The sequence below is a fragment of the Apteryx mantelli genome, chromosome 29 (genome assembly GCF_036417845.1).
Source record: "Apteryx mantelli isolate bAptMan1 chromosome 29, bAptMan1.hap1, whole genome shotgun sequence".
Lineage (NCBI taxonomy): Eukaryota > Metazoa > Chordata > Aves > Apterygiformes > Apterygidae > Apteryx > Apteryx mantelli.
The window spans coordinates 5,895,006-5,916,730 of record NC_090006.1 but is presented as its reverse complement, the minus strand read 5'-3'; the positions used below and the strand labels follow the sequence as shown (position 1 = coordinate 5,916,730).

Sequence of the window (21,725 nt, the reverse complement as noted above, 5' to 3'; positions counted from 1 at the left end):
AAGGTATGTTTTATCCTACTTTCTTTTAAGCTAAGAAGTTCTGACCCTTCAAAAAAGAACAAAGAAGCATTTAAGGTCTAAGAATAATCCATGAGGTTTATTAGCCTTATCAGAAAACACCCTATTTTATCTGACAAGTAAATGGCTGCATTCCAACCTATCCTTCTAGAAAAATAGTTACTAAATACACAATTAACACTGAGATTCATTCAGCCACTTTTTTTTTTTCTAAAAAGGAAACAGAGACTTTATAATTGAAAAAAAGTTACCTGAGAAAGGTTTTGAGTGAAGTCTGCCTTTACACTGACATTTTTTAATCTGCTCTGGATCCTCTATATCACTATGACAGGCTTTACAGTAGAAATGTGCCCTAGAAAACAAAAGTGGATTAGGCAGAAATGGATTATATTTAACTGAGCAAAGAATAAATGCATTTGTCTGCTCTTGAAAGCTTTTCTGTTCTAGACCTTTTTTAACAATACAATAAAAGGGAATGTTACCTTTTGACTTCTGCCAGGGAACGAGCAATAAAAAAGCCCATTGTATTCCGATGCAGCTTTATCTGTACAGATGGATTGATCAGGATAGTGCTGTATTAGGAAACCATCAAAAAAGTAATTACAATTTGTCTATCAGCTGAAATTTTCGGCTTCGATTGTGTAAGAATTCAGAATGGTTCATTCCTACCTCAAAATCTTACATTATTCTGTTTTGTTATAACTTCTGTGACTTACGAGAGACATGAGACAGGAAAATTAATTGATACATTTTATAGATGAATTTCAATGACACAAAGGGAATTTATTGTCCATGAAAACTTGGTGGAGATGTGGCAGAACAGGGGCTCAAACCATGCACATCAGCTTTTGTTAGGATTTCTTCAGTTTACTCAACTCTGAGAGGTTCCTGGGGATATGAGGTTGTTTTTAAATAGTTTGCTAAAGTTATAAACTTCATAGGAAAAGGGTGCTTTTACCACCACATTATTTTGAATGCATTTAATTCAATGAAACCATTCATAGTCTACCTGTAGACTGAATGGGCCATATATTTTCATTTCTCCACGGGGTCACTGAAAATCCTGAATACTCCCAGTCAAAGCACAATTTCTGTGCAACTAAAGATAGTACGGATTTAGAGGGTTTGATGTATTTGCTGTAATGCTGAACGTGCCGGTTATACCCAGGGGAGGAAACCTCTTTTTCTAATGGACTCCCTTCAAAATCCAGGTCAAATATCCCTCCTGGGCTGCTGTAAGCACATCTTGGTGGAATCCCCTTGCAACATGATTAAATTTACCAGTTTCCCCTAGGCAGACCACTCAAGGTACCACCTCAGTCCAAATTGTTATTGATTTCCACAGTTTTACTGAATATTAGCAGTGTGAATGGAATGGGGAAAGATGACAAGGTTGCTAACCTTTGCCTTCCACATGAAGGTCCTCTATTCAGCTCCTCCTTATTCATGGTTCAGAGGACAAACAAAACAGACATATGAATGACTATAATCATTATTACAGATATTGTGGCAACAACTAGAGGTCCCAGTTTCAGAAGAGGTATCTCTTCTATACCAACTGTTGCGTAAACAAAGCTCAAATATAGACTTTATCTCCAAAAGCTTCCAGTTCCCTTTTCCCTCTTGCTTTCTCTTTCCATCATTCCTTTTTCACCCAGACAACATATAAACCAAGAAACAATAGATTGAGCTGTGGCCTGGTTTTCATTAGTGCTAAGCAACTACAACATCCATTGATTTCTTTCAGCGTGGGGATCACTCAACACTTCTGGAAATCAGCCCCAATGTATTCCTCACAGCAGTGTTTCCCTACACCTCTTCATTTTGCTTTCAGAGTTTCTATTCTACAGTTTGCTCAAAACAGCCATTTCCTTTATACAAGTGGAAAGAGTAATAATTGCACTCAATAGTCTGCATTTTCTGGATGATTTCTCAAGCTTTTCTAAGATCTATGGTGTTCATTTATTCCTCTTTCTGAACTAGTTCCAGCTTCCCCATTAGGATGTCTTGTATTTCATCATTAGAACAGACAGAGAGTGTTATCTGGCCCAGGACCAGATCAGCTTCAGAGAGAAAGAGCTGTGCTGCCAGCATTGACAAATTATCCCTTTATGACAATGCTTTATAGCATTTAGGAGCCTCTCTAAACTCATGTGGTTAAAAAATGAGGAGGCGTTTCCATTACCAATGAAAATAAATATGCTTGAGTCATGCCAAATCAAAGTGAGAATTGCATGTGGAATGGAAGGTGAGGATGATGTTTCATTCTCTGTCTCTTGCCTGATTATCTGTGAGAAAAAAGGAGACAAAGGAAATTGTTGCATATGGTAAAATTCACTCACTGGCACTTCTGCAACCAGAACAGACATCTTGTTCCTGTGTCCTAAATATTGTGTATAGGGAATAAAGAGGTGTATAAGCTTTGTGCAGATTTGGGGGCAAGTTTTTTGGAAATTTTTAGTTTGGGATTAGTTGACTTCTTGCTGGAAGAGAAGTCTCCCAGACAATTACCTCTCTCCTTGACTGCCAAATTTGAGTTCAATTCCCAACAGGACAAGGTTCAGTTTAACAAAGCACAACCTGGGGAAAGAAAGCAGGTCACAGTCACAAAAGAGCAGAAATATCTGGACCTGTCTGTACTGTGAAAAGACACATCTGAAGGGAAGCAACAGAAAAACATCCGTGTCTGTTCTACATACCGACAAACCTCAATAAAAGTCATGCCTGCAAAATCACTGGAGAGCTGAAAAGTTATTACTTTGTAGTCTTCGTCTTTCAGAAGCATCTTGTTCTCCACATATTTTCTCTTTGTCTAAAAGAGCCAACCATAAGGATGATGTATTTATTCAAAGGCAGAGTGAGTAGCATATGTAACCTAACACTGGGCTGATACTTTAATACTATATGGTATTAAATCGATGGCCCTCAGTTACTGAAAGTGGAACTGAAATCAACCATATGTTGTCAGAGACAATATCAGAGTTAATAAATACTAGGAAAACCTATTAGGTCAGGAGAACCCTTAACTTTTCTGGACACTTCCAATTCACATTATCACAGAAGAACAGCCATTATTATGACAGAGGAATAAAGTTAAGGAGAAACTTCACAAGACCGCAAAGTACTGGGAGCCCATTACTTTGGGAAAAGTTACACCTTACTTTGCAGTAAGATTAATGCGTCTCCCTGAATATTTAAATGGGGACTGGTCTTGCATTAAGTTTTGCCAATCATAACTACAATTATTAGAGATGTGATATATTGCTGAACAGTGATGCCCTACTCCAGTACAAGCACTTTTTTTTTTAAAATATATAGTTGTGTGACTAAAGAAGGGTTGTTTATATGCAAGTAGTTAAAGCAGCAAAACGTTCTGCTGCTTACAGCTCCTTACAGTTGTAGACTGTCACTCATTACCTCATAGTATAAGCCATTCTCTTGGCATATGAATACCTTTCACATAAAAATTAATAGGCTATGTAAAAAAAAAAAAAAAAAAAAAGTTCCTTTCCAAATAAAATTTAATGGAATTTTTTTAATTGGAAAAAACCTCTTATGTCAAAAGTTTGTTGAGTTTTCATAGTGTGCTTTAAAAAATGGAAAATATCAGCTTTGTCATGTCTCAACGAAATAACTGGACTTGAATGAAACAGCATGTGTCAATGAAAAAAACCCCACCTGACAAGGGAGTAGCTCCAGTTCTACATAAAACTTCAACATTGACGAATTCTCTATTTATTTCACATAATATCTATTTAGTTTGCCGAAATAAATTTTGTGAAAAATCCCTGAAAACCAACAGTTATCTCTAGCACAAGAAGTTAAATTTATGTGAAGTATCACACATGGCCACTAGGTGATAGTAAAAGCATGTCCACTGCAGGACTAGCAAAACCAAGACTTATTCAGGCCATTCAATGCCCAACAGTTATTTCTTTTTATCTTTTTATTATACCTTCTGGTATTGACTGGGAAAATGCTGAGCAATTTCTGGGTACTGCAAAGTTAATACGTAGCTTATGATTTTTGTGTTGTAGTAGGTAATGATCAGGAAAGACAGGTGAAAGGAGGATAAATTTGGATCATCTCCCTTTCAGAGAGATGATATGATTTCTAAGTGTCACTTCAGTTTCTGTTAAAGTCTATGTTGAGATCCTAAGCAGCACTGCAGCAATTCAGAGACCTCAGACTGTTCTTGTGTAAATGGCCCCATAAGAACAAATCAAAGAAATTAATAAGCCCAGAAGAACACTGAAGTGGGAAAAACATGCTATTAACTGCACAGGGCCTGATTTTCAGTCCATTTTCTTTGGGTCAAGCAGAAGCGATCCTGCTGAAGTGCTTTAAGTAGAGATTCAAATTATGAATGCAATACAGAATGAAATCAGGTGCAGAGGCAGAGAGCTAACAGGGTCTATACAATGCTGTAACCAAAACTGATTTATGGGTTCTTTCAGAGGCAGTGCAGCACTAACATCACATTACTGCTTTTAGACCTATAGCAACAGTCATGGTACTTCCACATGTCACCTAAATACAGCAGTGTGGCTTGCTATGGGCCATCCTTTGCCTTGGCACCTCTTTGCACACTCCCTTGTAAAATACATCCTTATGCTCTTTTGCTTTAGCTGTGCTCTAGAGCTCTATTTTTCACCTCTTGTTTCAAATTCAAATATTAAATTAAAAATAGTCTATTAGGTTTTCTTGCCTTCTCTGCCAAGCTAAAACCCAGCATGTTAAAGATAAGCCTGAGAAGATCCAGGTGCAGTTTCTGCTCAAAGCAGTCAGGCACAGATTTCAGAGAAGATCTCAGTGGCCTACATTTGCATTACATAGACAAGTGGAGGATGTACCTCAGAATTCTCTTTCCCAATGAATAAATTGGTTAGGAGAGTAGACAAGCCCGGAACCAAGCAGCTTTGTGCTATAAAGCCTAGCTTCAGTTCAGCAAAACAGATGATGCTGTCTCCAGTCCTCCAGTCCCAGTTGGGGATGTTTGGCAGGTATGCCTGTTTCATAGTAGGAAAGCGATTACAAGTCAGCCAAGATAAGCACGGCCACAACGTTCCTGTAAAATAATGTTTCTTGTCTTCTTTGCCTTCATTATTCTATTTTTTGAAAATCTGTGCTGGAATATGCTAATAGATGGCTAAACAGGCTTCTGAATTCCTCATTATAAATGGATTTTTCAAAAAGCCCAAAGCCAACATTTTCAAATGCATTGCTGGATATCATTTGATAGGCTGTACTTTCCACGACCAATACCAAAGCAGACATATGATTAAGCAAGTTATTGAAGGATGACATGCTAGAAGCACTCACTGTATGGCCCAAGAACATTTGATGTCTGAGCCCTCAGTGATGCTTGATTTAAGCCCAAGATAGGTGTTTTAACTGTTGAATAAGCATTTGCTGACAACTATTACATCAAACAACAAAACAATCAAAAAGTTTTGGGTTTTTTTTAGTAATGTTAAAAGATATTCTACCTACATTAGTAATTGGATGAGCAAGAGACACTGGATAAAATCTTGGCCTTTTATAAAAGCAGGATCTTTGATTCCAAAAAGGCCAGAATTTCAGCCATGACAACTAGCATGACAGACAGACAATTGTGCTACCTTGTTACAAGACTGAATTATTTGTAAAATCACTCTTGTGTTTGGGTAGTTATTCTTGATAGACAGCACTCTAGGAAAAAAAATATAACTTTTGATTAATATGCTTGGTTCCAGCTAAAGTCCTTCATTTTTCAAGTCTGGGTAGATTACTCCAGCAGAAAGCAACTGGAGAGTGGTCACACCAGAAAATGGGATACAGCCCAAAGCCCATATCAAGGGACCTCTACACATTGAGCAAATCCAAGTCCATCATCTAGTGAGGAAGACAGAACGATTATAAGCTAATGGCACACAATATAGGACACAGGGTAAAAAACTGTACCTGTACCCCACTAAAACTCTAGAGCTGAGAGTGGCAACAGTAATTAATATTAATTCGTTTTGCAAATTCCACCTGTAAATTCCACTCACAGACTAGAACCTCTGTTTCAGTACACACCCTACAAATAGAAAACAAGGATAAACCAATTTGGAACTTGGACTTCTGGACTGATTCTGGGGTAGGATGCTATGCCAGTTAAGTCATCAACTCCATATAATCCAGCAGTATTAAAAGAGTCCCTAATTCAAGTCTGATCAGTATGAAGATGCTTAGGAGACCTGGCAGTAGAGCTGCACAGGACAGCAGTGCATAACTCTCTCCAGCGTAAAAGAGCTAGATTGTTCAACTGCTGACAGAGCATTCATGACAGTGAAAAGGGTAATAACACCATACTAAATAACACCATATTCTGTAGGGGGCTGCAAGGCTGCACAGATCCTACCTGTCTCAATCCTTCAAAGCATCTGAAAAAATCATAGCAGAAAGCAGTCAGTTAGCTTTCAGAGTTCTCCTGACTGAAAGGACGTGACAGGACAAATATGCTCCCCTGCCAGACTCACTGTCTGTGTCGTTAATATCAGTCGTGTAGAGAACAAAGGCACTGGAGCATCTCATCCTACCTCATGATATTGGAAGTATCTTCAGTATAAGGTTGTAGAGAGTTAACATCTGCTAGAATCAGACAGGCACTTGCAGACCCCATCTGTATCCCAGGAAAGAAAAGTCATACAAGGGTTTAATCTCATATGAAGTAGAATAATCTCCCATAGTGAGCTGATTTAGTGGCATACGATCTTGGGCATGTTTATAACTAAAGACATCATGATCCTATTACTTTGGAGTTGTACACATGCCCAAATGTTTTGGGAATGACATAGCCTGGAGCCTTAATGTTCCAGTCAAGCAGTAGATAAAGTACGCAATGCATATATCCATTTTCAAAGTGCTGAAATACATGAAATTTATAGCTCCTTGTGCTAAAACCTTCTAGAAGAGGTTACAAAATAGGCAGCAGTGTTATATTCATCCTCAGCAAAGTCCAGCCAAAGTAATTCATGGGTAAATACTTGGGCAGGTCAAAAGAGCTCCATCTCTGTCATCTAATAGGTATTTGAGTTGTGCAGTGAAGTTGTTAACAAAGAATAGTTTCATTTATGGTAGTGCTTTTATAATCTTCTGGGAACTGGATGGAGATCCACTGATGTAGGTCACTAACAAATAGAAACCATAGTTAAGTCAGTGGTTTATGTCTGGGGTTTTTCATTTGTTTGTTTGTTTTTTAAGTCAGGTCCATTCCCTTTGTTTCTATTGAGCTATTTTACTGAGTCTTCAGTATTTTAAAATATGATCTCACTCCTTTTCTGGTCATCTATGGATGAGACTCAAACATGAATCTTGCTTTAAAGGAGGGCTACATGAGAGCTGTTCCAGTAATATAAATAAAATTTCCAGAAATGCTGCATTCCATAATATTCCATAATATTTATTCCTGCATTCCATAATATTTATTAAAATTACTTCATCCGTTTGACTTTGTCCTTTATTTTTTCTTCTTTGGGTGCTCGAAAAATTTATAGTCTGAAAAGTCTGTTATGCCCAACCCTTGCATTCTCACTTCCCATGAGTGATACGTTAGTATGCAAAACGTAGCTCCAAAATAAAGGGAGCTACTTGAAGTATAAATCTCAACACGAAGTGAGTAAATGCAGCTGATGTATCCTTTCATAAGGGACAAGATTTTCCAGAGATTGGCTCATCAATCAGAAACAGCAAACGATAAAGTTCTTACCCCAACCCTCTTTAGATCTTCAAAGTTCAGTGCAGAGCCATAAAAGAAAGTAGTATAAGCCGAACAGCATTTGAATACAGCTTCCAGCTCCAGACTAGGAAGAGACCTATTCAATACAAACAACAAGAAAAAAAAAATCCATTCTCTCATAATTATATTCTCTTCAATTCTCCATTTCTCAGAGAAGCCATTTGCCATGATTACTTGCTGTTTATAAAAAAACTACAGGGATTTTGGTAGCTCAGTTAAAGTACATAGTTTAGATTTTAATGAAAACAAATTTTTATAAAACTTAAGAGTCATGGAAATATTTCCTAGATTTTTCCTGTCTTTTGCTAAGGTCATTAATTTTTCCATGAGTATCATTCCACAACCATCCATGCAACTCTAATTTTGCAGCTCACTGTTACTCCATGAGAGTCAGGAAATGACATTTCCTAGAATTTGATTCTGCATTCTGTGTTCACATGGAACTGCTGAACTTTTTCTTCCCAACTCAAGTGTTATTCTCCCATTCAATTTAGGTAAACTATATTTCATCCACAAACTTCTGTAACACTATGTGACCTATAAATAACATTGACAAGATATTCCTACATTAAGCCTAGTAATAAAGAATACCCTGTAGGAAGATATCCAATCTTGATTTAAAGATAAGAGTGGGAAAACCCATCCATTCTCTAAGCAGTTTGTCCCCGTGATTATTAGTCACTTTTCACTCTTGAAAATGCATGCCTTGTTTCTTGCTTGAGTTTGCTTGCCTTCAAATGCTAGTCATTAGTTTTTGTTGTGTCTATCTTTTCTATATTAAAGAGGAATTTTCTACTGGCTGTGAAGCTACTTAGTCACTTCAATCAAGCCAACTCCCAATCTTTCTGTTAAGCTAAACAGACTGAACTCTGCATCTCTTCCTCTAAAGCATTTTTTCCTGTCTTTGAACCATTCCTGTACCTCATTTCCATGCATCCTCAATTCAACAGCTCTCTCAGAATGTCATGGTATTTTAAAAGAGATGCCTATAATATTCTGCTCACCTTTTACCCCACCTCCACTGCATTCCAAGGCAAAATCATGTTTGTTCACCCAACCATCACCTCCCTCTGAAGCTTCTGCTTTCAGAAACATGTCTAATAGTTTCAGCCAAGCAGAAGAAGGGGATCCAACAGGACAGTTTGTTTGGATGCCTGATATTTTTTTGCCACAGAAAAGTGGTTTTACTCTCCTCCTTTTGCCATACTGGGGTATGGCAAAGGCAGAAGTTACAAATTTCTTCCTACCCAGGATAAAAAAAAAAAGTATGAAAAATTGAGACAGCTGATAATTAATTGACTGACAGATTTGGCAAGACTTAAAGTTGGGTATCTCAGGCAAAGTCAGTTTACTACACAATTTACAGGGGATTCTTTTTTAAGTGATCACAACAGAAAACATTTTATCATGAACATTCCAGCATGAAAGTCTCATGCCCCAGTTTGTTTTGTAACTCCCATTAATCAGCTATACAGCGTGGCTTTCCTTTACTTTCAGACCTCCTACATTTCCCCTAAAAGCGTTAAGGGAATGAATGTGAACTATCTCAGAGAAATACAGATACTTACTCTCCCAGAAAAAGGATTTCTGTGCAAACATTTCCCTTGTCCTGAAGCAAAAAGTCTTGTAGGAAAGCAGTGACACTCTCCAGAGTGATATTACCGCAGACAACAATATATCTACAGGAGGAGATCAAGCAAGATTTGACACTTTGAAAACAGTAGAGTGATTGCTGCAAATCTGACATTGTATGACATTACATTTCTGCTTGTTGGTTATTAAACCGAGTACTGCAGAAGACAGTCAGTTTGTGTCTTTGACTTGATTAATTTCATCCATCATGACCATGTACCTCAGGAGTTATTTTGGAAAGGAAAAGGAACTGTAATTGTTAGAAGTAGTGAACAGTAGAGATTATGAAAGGAAAGGTGAGTCACAGAAGGAACTTGATAAAGCTTGGTAAAGCCTGTACCTAATCTGCCCAATCCTGAGTGGCAAAAAAGCCAATAAGATAGCCTAATTTAGAGATCAAAGAGACCTACCATGTCAGCTAGCTTCTCTCTTCTTTTGAGCATAAAGCCTATGCTGAAGGGTGATGTTGACAAGGTCTGCTGAGACACTTTTGAGGTAAGGATCAACCAAGAGTAAGTTTCAGGATTTGATTTGAACTACTACAGGAAGCTTCCCAACCTAATAACTGATCTGATTTTTACTTTGCAAATACAAATAGCAACGATACTTACTTTTTCCCACTCACCACTTCATAGGAGGATTTGTAACTTCTATGGCTTTCAATAATTTCCACAACTTCAGGGATAAAGTTTGCAAACAGTACCTAAGACAACAAGAAATATCACATCTCTCAGAACCACTTCCATCTATCCTAATTACGATAAATTAACCCGTGAGAATTTAAATTGTGTGGAACAACAACTACAAATTTACTTTGGATTCCTAAAATCATTGACACCTTGGATTCTTTTTGGCTAGTATTTTGGCTTTTGTTCTGTCAAGCGTTTGCAGCCTCAGGAAGAAATACTAGAAGCCTTGCCAGCTCTTAGAGGACAAAATACTCTACAGCCGTGTCAGTAAGTACTTCGCGTTAAAACTCTGTGTTTGTGCCTAGATATCTAATCCCTGCTGGAACTCTGCTAGGCTCAAGTCTTTGGTGACATCGCTGTTTACTCTGTCCCCAGCTGCCATTTCCAGAAAAGGAATAAAGGTTTCTTACCAAACCACCAATGATGAAGAAAATAATGAAGGTTCGACCCAGGGCTGTTTGAACCACAACATCACCATAACCAACAGTGGACATAGTCACCATTACTAGGTACATGCATTCAAAATAGCTGAGGGACTGGGAATTTCCAGGGTGGACCCAAGGATCTCCATTGTTTTCTACCTGTTCGGGGGAGAAAGAAGAAAGAAGTGAAAAAAAGTTTAAAAGAGGATTGAATCAAGGGGGATGGTTTGAGTCCATCTCTGATTATTGATTATTTAATAAAGAAAAAATGGCACTATTATAATTACTGCAGAAGTGACTCACTACCAGAAAATGGGGCCTTGCGACTATGTCTGGCAACATATCCAAGTAACTGCACTGGCTTAAATCATGCTTTGTCCTGATACAACAAAACTGTTCCCTCTCTCCCCCTCTCCAAGAGGAGGCCGCACTCCTTTGGGAAAACATACACCCAAAGCTCACACAGTAATACTGATTTAAGGCAACAAGGAAGGATGTGTAACTGATTGTACATACCAGGTGAATAAATCCCGCAGCTGTGAGCCAGGTGCTGAGAAATACAGCAAAGAGTTTGGAGAGCTTGATTGAATAACTAGAGATGGAAAATGGAAAAGCCCAGAGCTTTTAAGACATAACATTATCTCTGCAAAAGTTAAAATTCCTACATGACACTATCTCTGCTCAAAAAAAACCCTTCTCATGTGTGCAACACTACATAAGGATTTAGAGTTATAAACAACTTCCTACATCCAGCCTTTTCTATCATAGGCAACATGTCAAATAATCCCATTTTTGATATTTATCAAACTCCAAAACCTGTAAGAGTTCTTGTATGTATGATTCCCATTTATTTTTTTCCCCACAGAGTTTCACACAACTAATAGTTATAAAACTTTTTGTAATTTCTAGCCAAACATTATTGATAGTCAGTTTATTTCCATATGCAAAACTGTTTTTTTTCCCCCCTCCCCTTTATTACCAGAGTTGGCCAAAATACAGACATCAGGGAGAACATTATGCTTCCAAGTATACTTGGTCAGGCTTTAACTTACTTGTTCTTGGTGATCCTGAGGAACTGTAGTATTCGGGGAAGTTCTAACAACCTAAGTGCTCTCAGAAAACGCAAACCTGCAGAAAAGCAAGCAAGTCAAAGAGGACAAAAAAAATCTCCATCTAGAGGAAGAGTGTTTGCATGTATTCAGACAAGTTTAGACATGCATGCTGTGCTTTCCACATATTTATAGTAGATCCTACATCAAACCTGACAAGAGAGGATAGCATTGCTCTGTATTCAGAGCCTTTTGCTGCTGGATTTCCATTTATGTCCTCAAAGGGTGCCTTAAATTACAAGAAAAATTAAGAAATGCAGTTTCTTTGAGCTACAGCCTGAGGGATTAAGCGACATACAGGCCCACTGGACTTTAGATCCCAGAGCATGTATAAAAGTCATTCATAAAAACAGGGTACCATCTTTACTTCCCTTCTGAATAACTCCACATCCAGTTGGGGAAGTACAGTGATGGGTAAGGTATTAAAACCCAGGCAGACAGACAAACTGAACATAGGCAGTGCTTGGTAATTCACAAGCCTCTTAAAGTTTAAGAGATTTTACCAGTAAGGCATAATTTTGCTCCCACTTACAAAGAACAGTTTTCATAGTGGTGGTTAGTCAAAGTGTCCCCAAGTTAAAATAAACTAAGTGAGCATTGCTGTAAGATGCAGAATAACAAGGATAGAGAGCAGGACCTCCAAGTCTCACTTACCAAGCCAATTCTTCTTTAAATAATAGGAAACAAAAACTGGAGGAATGGTGAAGAAATCCACAAGAGAATTCAGCTCAAGCCAGAATCTCAGCTTGTCATCTGCTGCCACCAACTAAAGATGAATAACATCAAAAAGCACGAAACCTGTGTGATCTTGGGTCTCATCAGAGGAAGGAGAAGGCTCTCTGAGGAGGAGACTCATTTTTGCAGTCTGCTTTTTTTAGCTTCTGTGGACACCCACTTAAGGCTTCTGTTTTGTTTCAGAAAGGCTTGGGCTGAAGCCCTGAGAACATAACGGCAGGTTGGACCCAAAGGTATAACGACACTTTCTTTCTCTCCTCCTCTCTCATCTGCCCATTCCATCTTTTTTCTAGGGTACCTTTCTCTGTGGTTCTAAAGGATCAGTATAAAACCCAGGGACAGGCAAGACCCCATCCTTATTACCTAAAATCATCACAGGGAAAATCCTGCTTTATAATGACTTGGCTAAAAATTCTAATGCCAAAAGCTAGGATCAAAATGTATTTCACAACAGCACAACTAATGGTATTTTAACAGATGGCATACAGCTAGCTATCCAGTCCATTCAAGACAAGCAGAATAGAGACCTGGCTAATTGATTGAGTGGTTTAAAGACATGACTAATGTGTGAGCTGGGAAAATGCTGGAAAATAACCAGATTCCAAAAAGAAAGCAATTAAAAAAGAAGCTAAAAGACAGGGTGGCTCTGAATTAAGCTAAGGCAATCAAACATCATATTTCAGAACACCTGTTGTCCCATACAGGTAAACTGTTCCCAAATATGTATTTTTAACTCACCTTTCTCATAAAGTCCCCTTACCCGTAATCCGAAGTAAAGCAGGAAGAAAGCATTGAAGCCTGTATCTATAAAAAGGATGCTGTCTGGAAAGGAGATCTTGAAATCCTGTCTTCTAATGGGGAAATATAAATCACAGCCAGTGGAAGGAGGGAGAGGCAAGAAGAAAACAAACAACAGATAAGCTATAAAGTGACATTTAGTTTTTTTATTTTGATTACAAAATATTCACTAAACCAGAAGTTCAAAGTATTCACAATTTTGTGTAATTTAAATCACTGCTTCCTCAGCAGGTTAGAGTGAATGTTAATAGCAGGTTTATATTAGCATTAGCAAGTATGTTAAAACACGACATTATTTATCTATCCTGCACTTTATACTGGAAAGTTTGGTTTTCATCCATTTAAGCAAATCCTCCTATCAACTTCTCCAGGAGCACCTTTCTGCTGTGGACCAGTATCCTCTTCTGTACTCAGCTTAGTTAGTGGAAGAGATAGCTCCTGCAGCTATTTCTTACTGAAGCCCTACTGAACACGGACTTCTATCTGCCAAGAGAGCAGTTTAAAGCACTAGCTAGTTTCCGGCAAAGTCAGCCAGGCTAGTTTCAAACACTAATTCAAACTTTCTAGGCCAGCTCCACTGACCTTGCATCAAATAGGCTTACAGAGTGCTGAAACAAAGTGTAACAGTGGAGACAGATGCAGGTGGTAAAATCTGGCAGTGGAAAGCTGAGGGAATAAACTTTTCCTACTGCCACCACCTTGTCCAACAAAGGATGTTTGACAGTAGCTCAAGAGATTACAGGGTAGATTCTCACACTCACTTGCTGACATATTGTCCATACCAGGCTGACAGTGAGTTAGGGACATTGATTATGAGCCAGCTGAGACACTTCCTCCTCCAGATGGGATATTTTAAAAGGAGAAACAGAACTAAGTAATCTAGTCCCATAGGTCAGCCCAGGTGAACATCTACTTTCATATATGGGGTGTAATGCTATTCATGGAAAGAACTCTGTGTGAATAAGATTAACTGCCCATTTGCTCCTTAAAAAGAAACTCTTTCCTTTCTGAAGCTATTCCTAGCTGTTTGTCAGATTTATAGTGTCTTGGGATTAAACATAATATTGGATTGCTCTCAATGTATAATTCTGATTCTCAGGTTTACCTGTGCTGATTGAATTCAGTTCAGACTGCTCCATAGCTTTTATATTTATCTCATTTTATGATTCCATTTTATTTTTCCAATGTTATGCACCAGTCCAAGCAAAGCACTGAGAACAATGCTCTGGCATATTAAATCGATCAAAGGGTTTTACATGTTAATATCCTTTTACCCCTGAGCATACTCTATAAAATATATGCATTCAGGTGAAGATTGATAGAGGCCATGGCATGCTTTCCTACTCAGTCTCGTTATTTTATTCCCATCAAATTGTTTACTGAAGGCTGGATTTTATAGGAGAGCTCTGTTCCCATTTTGGTACGAAAAATACATGGCCAGACTTTCAGAAGAGTTTTGGGTAGTGGGTTGTGAGCTTTATTAAAAGCCCAGCATTCTCTAAATATTGCAACAGGAACAGCCGGGCTTTGAATGCTTTTGAAAATGTGTGTATCAAAATGGGTGCCAGACCATTTTCAAAAATCTGTTTCCAGCTGTAGAACTTGGAAATCTGTCCCTCATTTCTTCTGAGAATCCAGCTTTGAAGGTGTAACTGGGGGGGGGGGGGAAGCACACACAGAAAACAGCCACACACCCAAACACTCCCTCTCTCCCGCCCAAAAATAAACAAACAAAATACCCCCTAAACTGCTATAACAGAAAGATATATAAGGCATCTTTCCCCTTCCTGGCTGCATTTTCTAGTTCCATGCACTACACAGTCTACTGCTATCATGCAGTTATGCCAAAGGTACGCTTTTTAAGTAACTGTAATCCCCATGAAGCATTAGGATCTTAAGGGAACAGACAGATACGTAGTCAACATCCCACGGAGCTCAGAGGGGCCTATCACATAACAGTACCCATAGGCTGCTGTCACAAAACTGCTCTAAGAAAGCACATCAGCTTGGGCTTCCACAATTTGTTTAAACAAACATTTTGGATAAACTTCAGTAATCTACTTACTCAGTAAGGTCGACAAAATAAATTACGAGTGAGCCAATATTCAGAAGAAACACCAATATCACCTGAAAACATAGGCATCAAAGAGGATGTTGTGAGGTTTACCCTTGTAGTAACACAGGTTCCAAACACACATCTAAGACCCCACTTTACTGTTTGTCTGCAACTTACAGGAGAGGCAGAAGGAACAAAATTCAGTTACCTATACTGCAGCAATCCCAGAAAAGGGATGTTAAGCCTACACGCAGAGAACCAAGATGTCAACCAATATAAAGGAACATTGTTATGTTGATTTGCTGCTTATGACGGCTGGGTCCAGCTGATCTAATTATTCCCATGTAACTCCAGCTGCTTAGTTGTAATTGTGAAAGGCTGGGGGATCAGACCCATGTGATAAGCTGCTCATTCACTTGCAGCCACCAAAATCTAACATACAGAAGGAAGCTCACACAAAAAAAGGCAATTAAGTTCTGTTGAGAAATGTCATTGGCAGTAATTTGTCCCAACACTGAAGTGACTGAGGTGAGATTGTGATGGATCTTCTTTTCTGTGCTGTTTGGGTTATGCCTTCTGCTTGGCTTTTCTGTGTTCCCAGTGTTTGTCCAACTTAAACTTCAAATTACTTGTGCTGAAGATAAGTTGGAAAAACATTACATCCATTTTTGCAGCTGTCTCTGAGATCCAGTTGCATTTAGGATAACAATTGTGTGCAATACAGAGCTAAGATCCTACCTATGATTTCTTTGTGTTTAGGAACTGAATGTAGCTAGGAAGCTCTCCCCATGAATGACGTATAATATTTAGGGTACATGTTTGAATTCACTTCATTTACAGCCTTCCTAGTCATCCCTGTTTACAAAGGTCATTATCATCTGGAATTCTTTTGGTGGATGAAGATGGCACCCTCAATCCACTGGACATGCATTTAAAATAACAAAAATCATCTTCATCAATACCATTATAATTAGTTCCCATTTTAGTAGGCTTGGTTGAATGAGTAAGCATCAAGTGAGCCACAGCGCTGAGCCTCTATAAGTACCCACAAAACAGAGGTTGTGTAACTAAACCCAGCAATCTGCCTACAACCAGACCTAGACAAATATCAGATGATGAGTTTCAGCCATTTTATCATTTTTCCTCTGCTTAGGAAGACTTTCCAAATCACCTTCCCAGGTCAAACACACTTGTATTAGGGAAAAGTCTGAAGTGGATCACGTGAACTGCAAAATCTGACATATACTTGTGTTCTCACTGTGTCTTGATGTCCTCAGAAGAACTAGTACACTGTGCTAATCCATCTACTTACCAGCACACGCCCCATGGATGTTTGAGCTGATAGCATCATTTCCACCTGGGTAGAGAAGATTCTTATCCAGTAGACTGAGCTTTGTTTCCTTTGGTAAGGCCACCAGGCATCTTTGTTCTGACAGAGAAGCAAATAGACTGTTATCCTTGGGCTTACAAGACTCTGTTTCTCAGGATGGCTAACACCAACACATCCAGACACAACCACATCTAATGTGGGGGTCAAAGTAAGAACGTGTATGAGATATGGTGTGTTTGCACATATGAACTTGTGTGTTTAGAACTGACAGGCTATATGCAAGTGTGGATAATTGTGATCATTACTGAAACGGCAAGCATTACAGTGGTTTTGTGTGCATCTGTTTATCTTATGCATATATAAGTGCTGAGGTTTCTGTATCTATGTATTTGCATGGTTTGTAGTATCTACATTGATAAAACCACTCTTGCCCCCTCCTCTCAAAAGGGGAAGGACAATAATATCCAAAACACTAATCTCATAAAAGTACTCATCTTGGAGGTAAAACCAATACCTTTGGGTTTCCCCAGACCAAACTTTCCCTGAGCATGCTGAGTTCAGTGCACTACAACAGAAGATACAGATTTTCTAATCGAGTACTAGTTCAATATAAAAAGTAAAAGAACCCAAAACTTTCCTGACTCTTGCATTCTTGTATCAACACACAAAATATGAGCTATTTCAGAAAGACTGTGCCTTTACCTTTTTCCTCCAGATTTGCTCTAGGATGAATCCATAAGCGTATCTGGCTAACCTGAAAGCCAGTATGGTAAACAGGCCTCCCAAGAAAATGAATAAGGATGGTACAATAAAAGCCAGCTGAAAATATAGTGCACCAGTGAAGCCAAATTTCTCTATCATATTATGAATCACTTTGTTTTGCCTTCTGCCTCCTCGGCTTCCTTAACTGCTTGGTCCTGACCTTCTAGAACACCCACTGCTTTTGTGACACTGCAATGACATCACTGTCTGTGCTGTCCATCACGATGTCACTGGTAAGATACGATAATGGAAATGGACTCCCTCAGCAATGGAAAGATTTGAATAGGGGTTTTAAGCCAGAACTGTATCTTTTTCCTAATAACACCAAGATACTTTTCTCTCAGGAACATCTCAGTTTATAGAGCTAGCTCGAGCACAGATTCACTGTATAAGTTGCTTAATCCAGACCCGCAAAGTCTCACATGTGAGACTCAACACTCATCCATTTAGCCCCCACTTTCTTCTTCCTTTCATGAGACCTGCAACACACACGTACTGCGGTACTCACTCTCCCCTTGGGAATTTCCATTTCACTTTTCGATCAAGTCCTTCTATTGTTCAAAAACAAATATAAGCAAGATACCATGGCATTGAAAAAGTAGATGCTTTGATAATCACTGCAATGGTAACAGTGAATAAGCAAAAAAGACCGGTCAGATGAGTCAGACTAAAGATGCACTTAGTCTAATATTTTTGTCTCTGTCAGTGCTCAATTGTTAGAACTATGATGTTACCTTTCCCCTATTGTCTTCATTTCACTGTATTCCCCTCTCTTTATTTCTTTCCTAGATTGATAAACTTCTTAATCAGAAGAGTTTTAATGAGGTATGTCAAAGTTTCTTGGGATAGGAACATAACCAACCTGGGATAAACCTGCTTTCATGTCTGCAGGTGAAGCATTTCCTTTGAGCCACGCTACCTTTGCATCCCAGTATATAAAACCACCTCACTTCCCAGAGTCACTGCAACCTTGGATGAAGGAAAACAAAGCAGAGCAGCACAGTAAGCTATCTCCCACAAATCGCTCAGTAAAAACAGTTCAGCTTGCACCTTGCAGGTCTAGCTGTCCCATTCGCAGCTGGTGTGGTAGCAATGGGATCAGATGCCACCAGTTCACTCAGTAACCTTCCCCCTCTCCATTGAAACAGAATTTCATCAAAAGCTTTAGGTCTAGCCAAGAGTTTTGAAGTTTTTTTATGAACACTGCACATGAATAATGCAATCAGACTCTTCTTCATGCAATCAGGACAGCTGAGTGTGGAAGTAGTGATTTTGCCTGAATTGGGAAAACGCATGCCTGGGGCAGGGGAAGAATGATGAAATAACAGCCCAACAAATTGTCAGCTGGGAGCCAAAAAAAATGTATTATTGTAGTTGTACTGTATTTAAATACAGTAATATATAATGCCTGCCCTCCCCTTTCCTCTCATGCTGAGCATCAGAGAGGTCTGTGAATGATTGGAGCCAGTAGGGTATGTTTTGAATGGTGAGGGTAGTCGTGGGGACAGTTTCTCAGCTGGCAGAATCATTACTTGTGTTTTCATGGAGACTAATACACCACAATTGCAATCAGCTCCTCATCTCAGGCTCCAGAATGCCTGAACCAAGAACAGAAAGAATTTTAAACACATTCTCAAAGGGAAGGGAAAAAAATACTATTCTAAACTGAGGAATTTTTCTCTTTTATCCTGGTGTAACTGGGTTTTACCTGCACATGTTAAATTTGGCTGTATTCTTATCACCTCTTAAAGCTAAGCTTTTCTGGTCCAGGATTGGCAGTTGTGGGATAGTCCAAATCTGAAAACAGAGCTGTCTGAGGCTCTGGCCCTTCTCTGAAATGCTAGGTGTGAGGTCTGCTATCAACAAGACAACATATTGAAGTATCTCTGCAAGCCAAGAGCACAATACAGGCAAAGGAAGTAGCAAAGACTGTCATGAAGCTCCCCATCCACTATCTCAGTAAAAATTCAGGCCAGATACTTTCTAGGACTGTCCACAGAAGCAGTTTTACGTAAGCTAGAAAGTTCTTAAGACAAGATAAAGTCTTGAGGTTAAGGTACCAGGTTGGAACTCAGCTGCTCTTAGCTCTGTCACAGAAAACAGGGTTTGACGCTGCAGTGATCAGTAAGGCCACAATGCTCACTCTCGCTGTAAACTAGTGATAGCAGAATTGTCTCCCTCATCCTGCAGATATTCCCACTTCAGTAATGGAAATGGGAAGTTCCACATCTACCGCTATTGTAGTATATTGCTTACACTTAGTCCCTGCCCTGTCTCAAATCCCTTTCTGAGGTGGAAACTCTTCTCTGTATTTCTCTTCTCTGCTGCTGTAGGAAGGTTTTGACTGAAGATGGCAGCCTTTGCCCATTTGTTTGTTGTTGCTGAGCCAGGACTGGTAAAGGATCAGCTTACCATAACTCGCAGCTCAGTTCTAAGTCCAACTGTCCCCAGAGCAGAAACAGGTCATTCACAAATCACAGCCACTCAGCAAGAGTACAGAGCTGCAGAAAGAAAGTGATTTATTAGCATGCAGTAGCACACTGCCTTGTCTCTGCAGTGACAGATACGTAAGTCAGGAATGGGAACACGCAGCAGAGAGCAGACTTCTGTTTTATTTTCTTTTGTTTGACTAAATTGTAGTTTATGCTGTATTGATGCACACATATGTAATTAAATACAGAGTGGAAATTCACCAAGAGACATAACACTTTGCCCATTTCCAGTGCAAAAATAGTGATACTTATGTTCAGAGTGCTTTATGAACATGATGAGTTCCACACCTGTCTCCTGACAGGAAATAGCTCGGTCCTATCAATATTTTGCAGGTAGAAAAACCTGAGAGAAAAAATTAAGGCCAAAAGGGGAACCAGCAGGATACCAGGAACCTGACTTCAGGATTTTCTAACATAGAGGCCTATGTTTACATTCTTCCCTTTTGCAGTCAGATGAATTCCACTGCAACAAATCTATATGATGCTCGGCTGCTGTCTCTAAGACAGGTGTTTACAGTGCCCACTCTAGCATATCACTTAGCTAGTTTCTGTAGTCTGTAGAATAAGATAATGCTCTCCACCAGCGCGCATTATAGACCTCCGAATTTAAGCTCATGCACTGGATTTTACCAATTCATTACCCTGATGGTGAATTCTTCCAATGGCTAATTATTCTTACCCTGAAAATGCACTTTTTTTTTTCCTCCTTACTCTTGTGCTAGTTTCAACTTTCAGTGAAAACTAGATCTTGACCTTCCAGACAAATATTACTGTATCTTTTTCTGCTGGCTGGAGGAACCATCTAATATTAGAAATAATCTTCTCTATATTTGTGCTTGCACATTGTGATGGAGTCTCCTCTTTATTTCCTCTTTGATAGCCTTAATGGATCAAGCTCCTTACATCTTTCACTAGAAACATGTTTCCCAGACTCTGAATCATGTATATGGCTCTTATGAACCTTTCCAATTTTTCAGCATCCTCTGATCTGCAGACACCAGAACCCGACTCACTATCCCAGAGAAGATCTGGGTAATGTGGGTGGATGGAGTGCTAAGCTTATTATGTTAGATCTGTGAAGGGAAAGATTTGATTTTAAAGTGCACCAGTGTGACTGAAAGGAAAGAAGGATAAGAGAGGCACTGAATTGGGGAGACATTTCCTGAAAGGATTAAACTTCTGTCTGGGTAATGAGAACATCCACAGTCACATTAGACTGGATTAAAGAGAGAGATAAATTCTGCTCCTTCAGAGCATAAACCAATAGCTGATGGGGACTGTGAATAAATGTCTCCTTTGGGTAGATTCTCTCTACAGTGAACAATTAGAGAAGAACTTTACATCTCCCACTGGAGCAGCTGGCTACCAGCACACCCAGGACTCTGGGATAAATGGGCCTAGAGGAAATCACCTATCTTTGTATTAAATGGGGACATACGCACAGACTGAACAGACAAAGCATTTGTGTGTAAAGATTAAATACTTATGTCACCTCTCTCGCTGCTTCCAAGCCTACCAGGTAAGAAGGCTAAGAAATTAAATTGAGAAACATGTACTACAGCCTGCATTCTCCCACCCTTCTTCCCACTGCAGTCTCCATTTCAGAAGAAAGTGAATATCAATGTATGAATGCAGTATTCCTCTTATCCTTGCTTGGCAAATAGTTCCCACTTTCACTGTGCTCTGAACCTTCCAGGTACAAAATAAAACAGATTGGTCTGGAATTTGGAAGCAAATGAGCCAGGCTGCTTGCTCCAGGCTTCCAATTTAATAAACATGCATCTATATCTAATGGACAGTCTGTCACTTCTCTTTAATAGAAATCACCTGCTCCTCTAATAATCATTAAACAAATTGACAGCACAATAGCCAGGGCCTCTCATCTTAATGCCACCTGCAGCAAGAGGAAAATAATCCACT

The 21,725-nt window shown here is 39.1% G+C and overlaps 1 protein-coding gene across 1 annotated transcript in view; it reads right to left on the bottom strand.

The window, feature by feature from the left end:
• The window catches only part of KCNU1 (potassium calcium-activated channel subfamily U member 1), a 52,063-nt gene extending 34,651 nt beyond the window's left edge, over positions 1-17,412 (bottom strand). The window contains exons 1-18 of the mRNA XM_067312274.1: positions 17,248-17,412; positions 16,534-16,650; positions 15,231-15,292; positions 13,128-13,218; positions 12,287-12,398; positions 11,576-11,651; positions 11,040-11,115; positions 10,512-10,682; positions 10,024-10,115; positions 9,349-9,459; positions 7,751-7,856; positions 6,582-6,664; positions 5,640-5,709; positions 4,872-5,027; positions 2,718-2,830; positions 2,530-2,598; positions 501-590; positions 270-370 (exon numbers count right to left, since the gene is read on the bottom strand). Of these exons, the coding sequence (XP_067168375.1) occupies positions 270-370; positions 501-590; positions 2,530-2,598; positions 2,718-2,830; positions 4,872-5,027; positions 5,640-5,709; positions 6,582-6,664; positions 7,751-7,856; positions 9,349-9,459; positions 10,024-10,115; positions 10,512-10,682; positions 11,040-11,115; positions 11,576-11,651; positions 12,287-12,398; positions 13,128-13,218; positions 15,231-15,292; positions 16,534-16,650; positions 17,248-17,412 (1,861 nt within the window). The remainder of the gene's footprint in view (positions 1-269; positions 371-500; positions 591-2,529; positions 2,599-2,717; positions 2,831-4,871; positions 5,028-5,639; positions 5,710-6,581; positions 6,665-7,750; positions 7,857-9,348; positions 9,460-10,023; positions 10,116-10,511; positions 10,683-11,039; positions 11,116-11,575; positions 11,652-12,286; positions 12,399-13,127; positions 13,219-15,230; positions 15,293-16,533; positions 16,651-17,247) is intronic.
• Between the last annotated feature and the right edge of the window lie 4,313 nt (positions 17,413-21,725).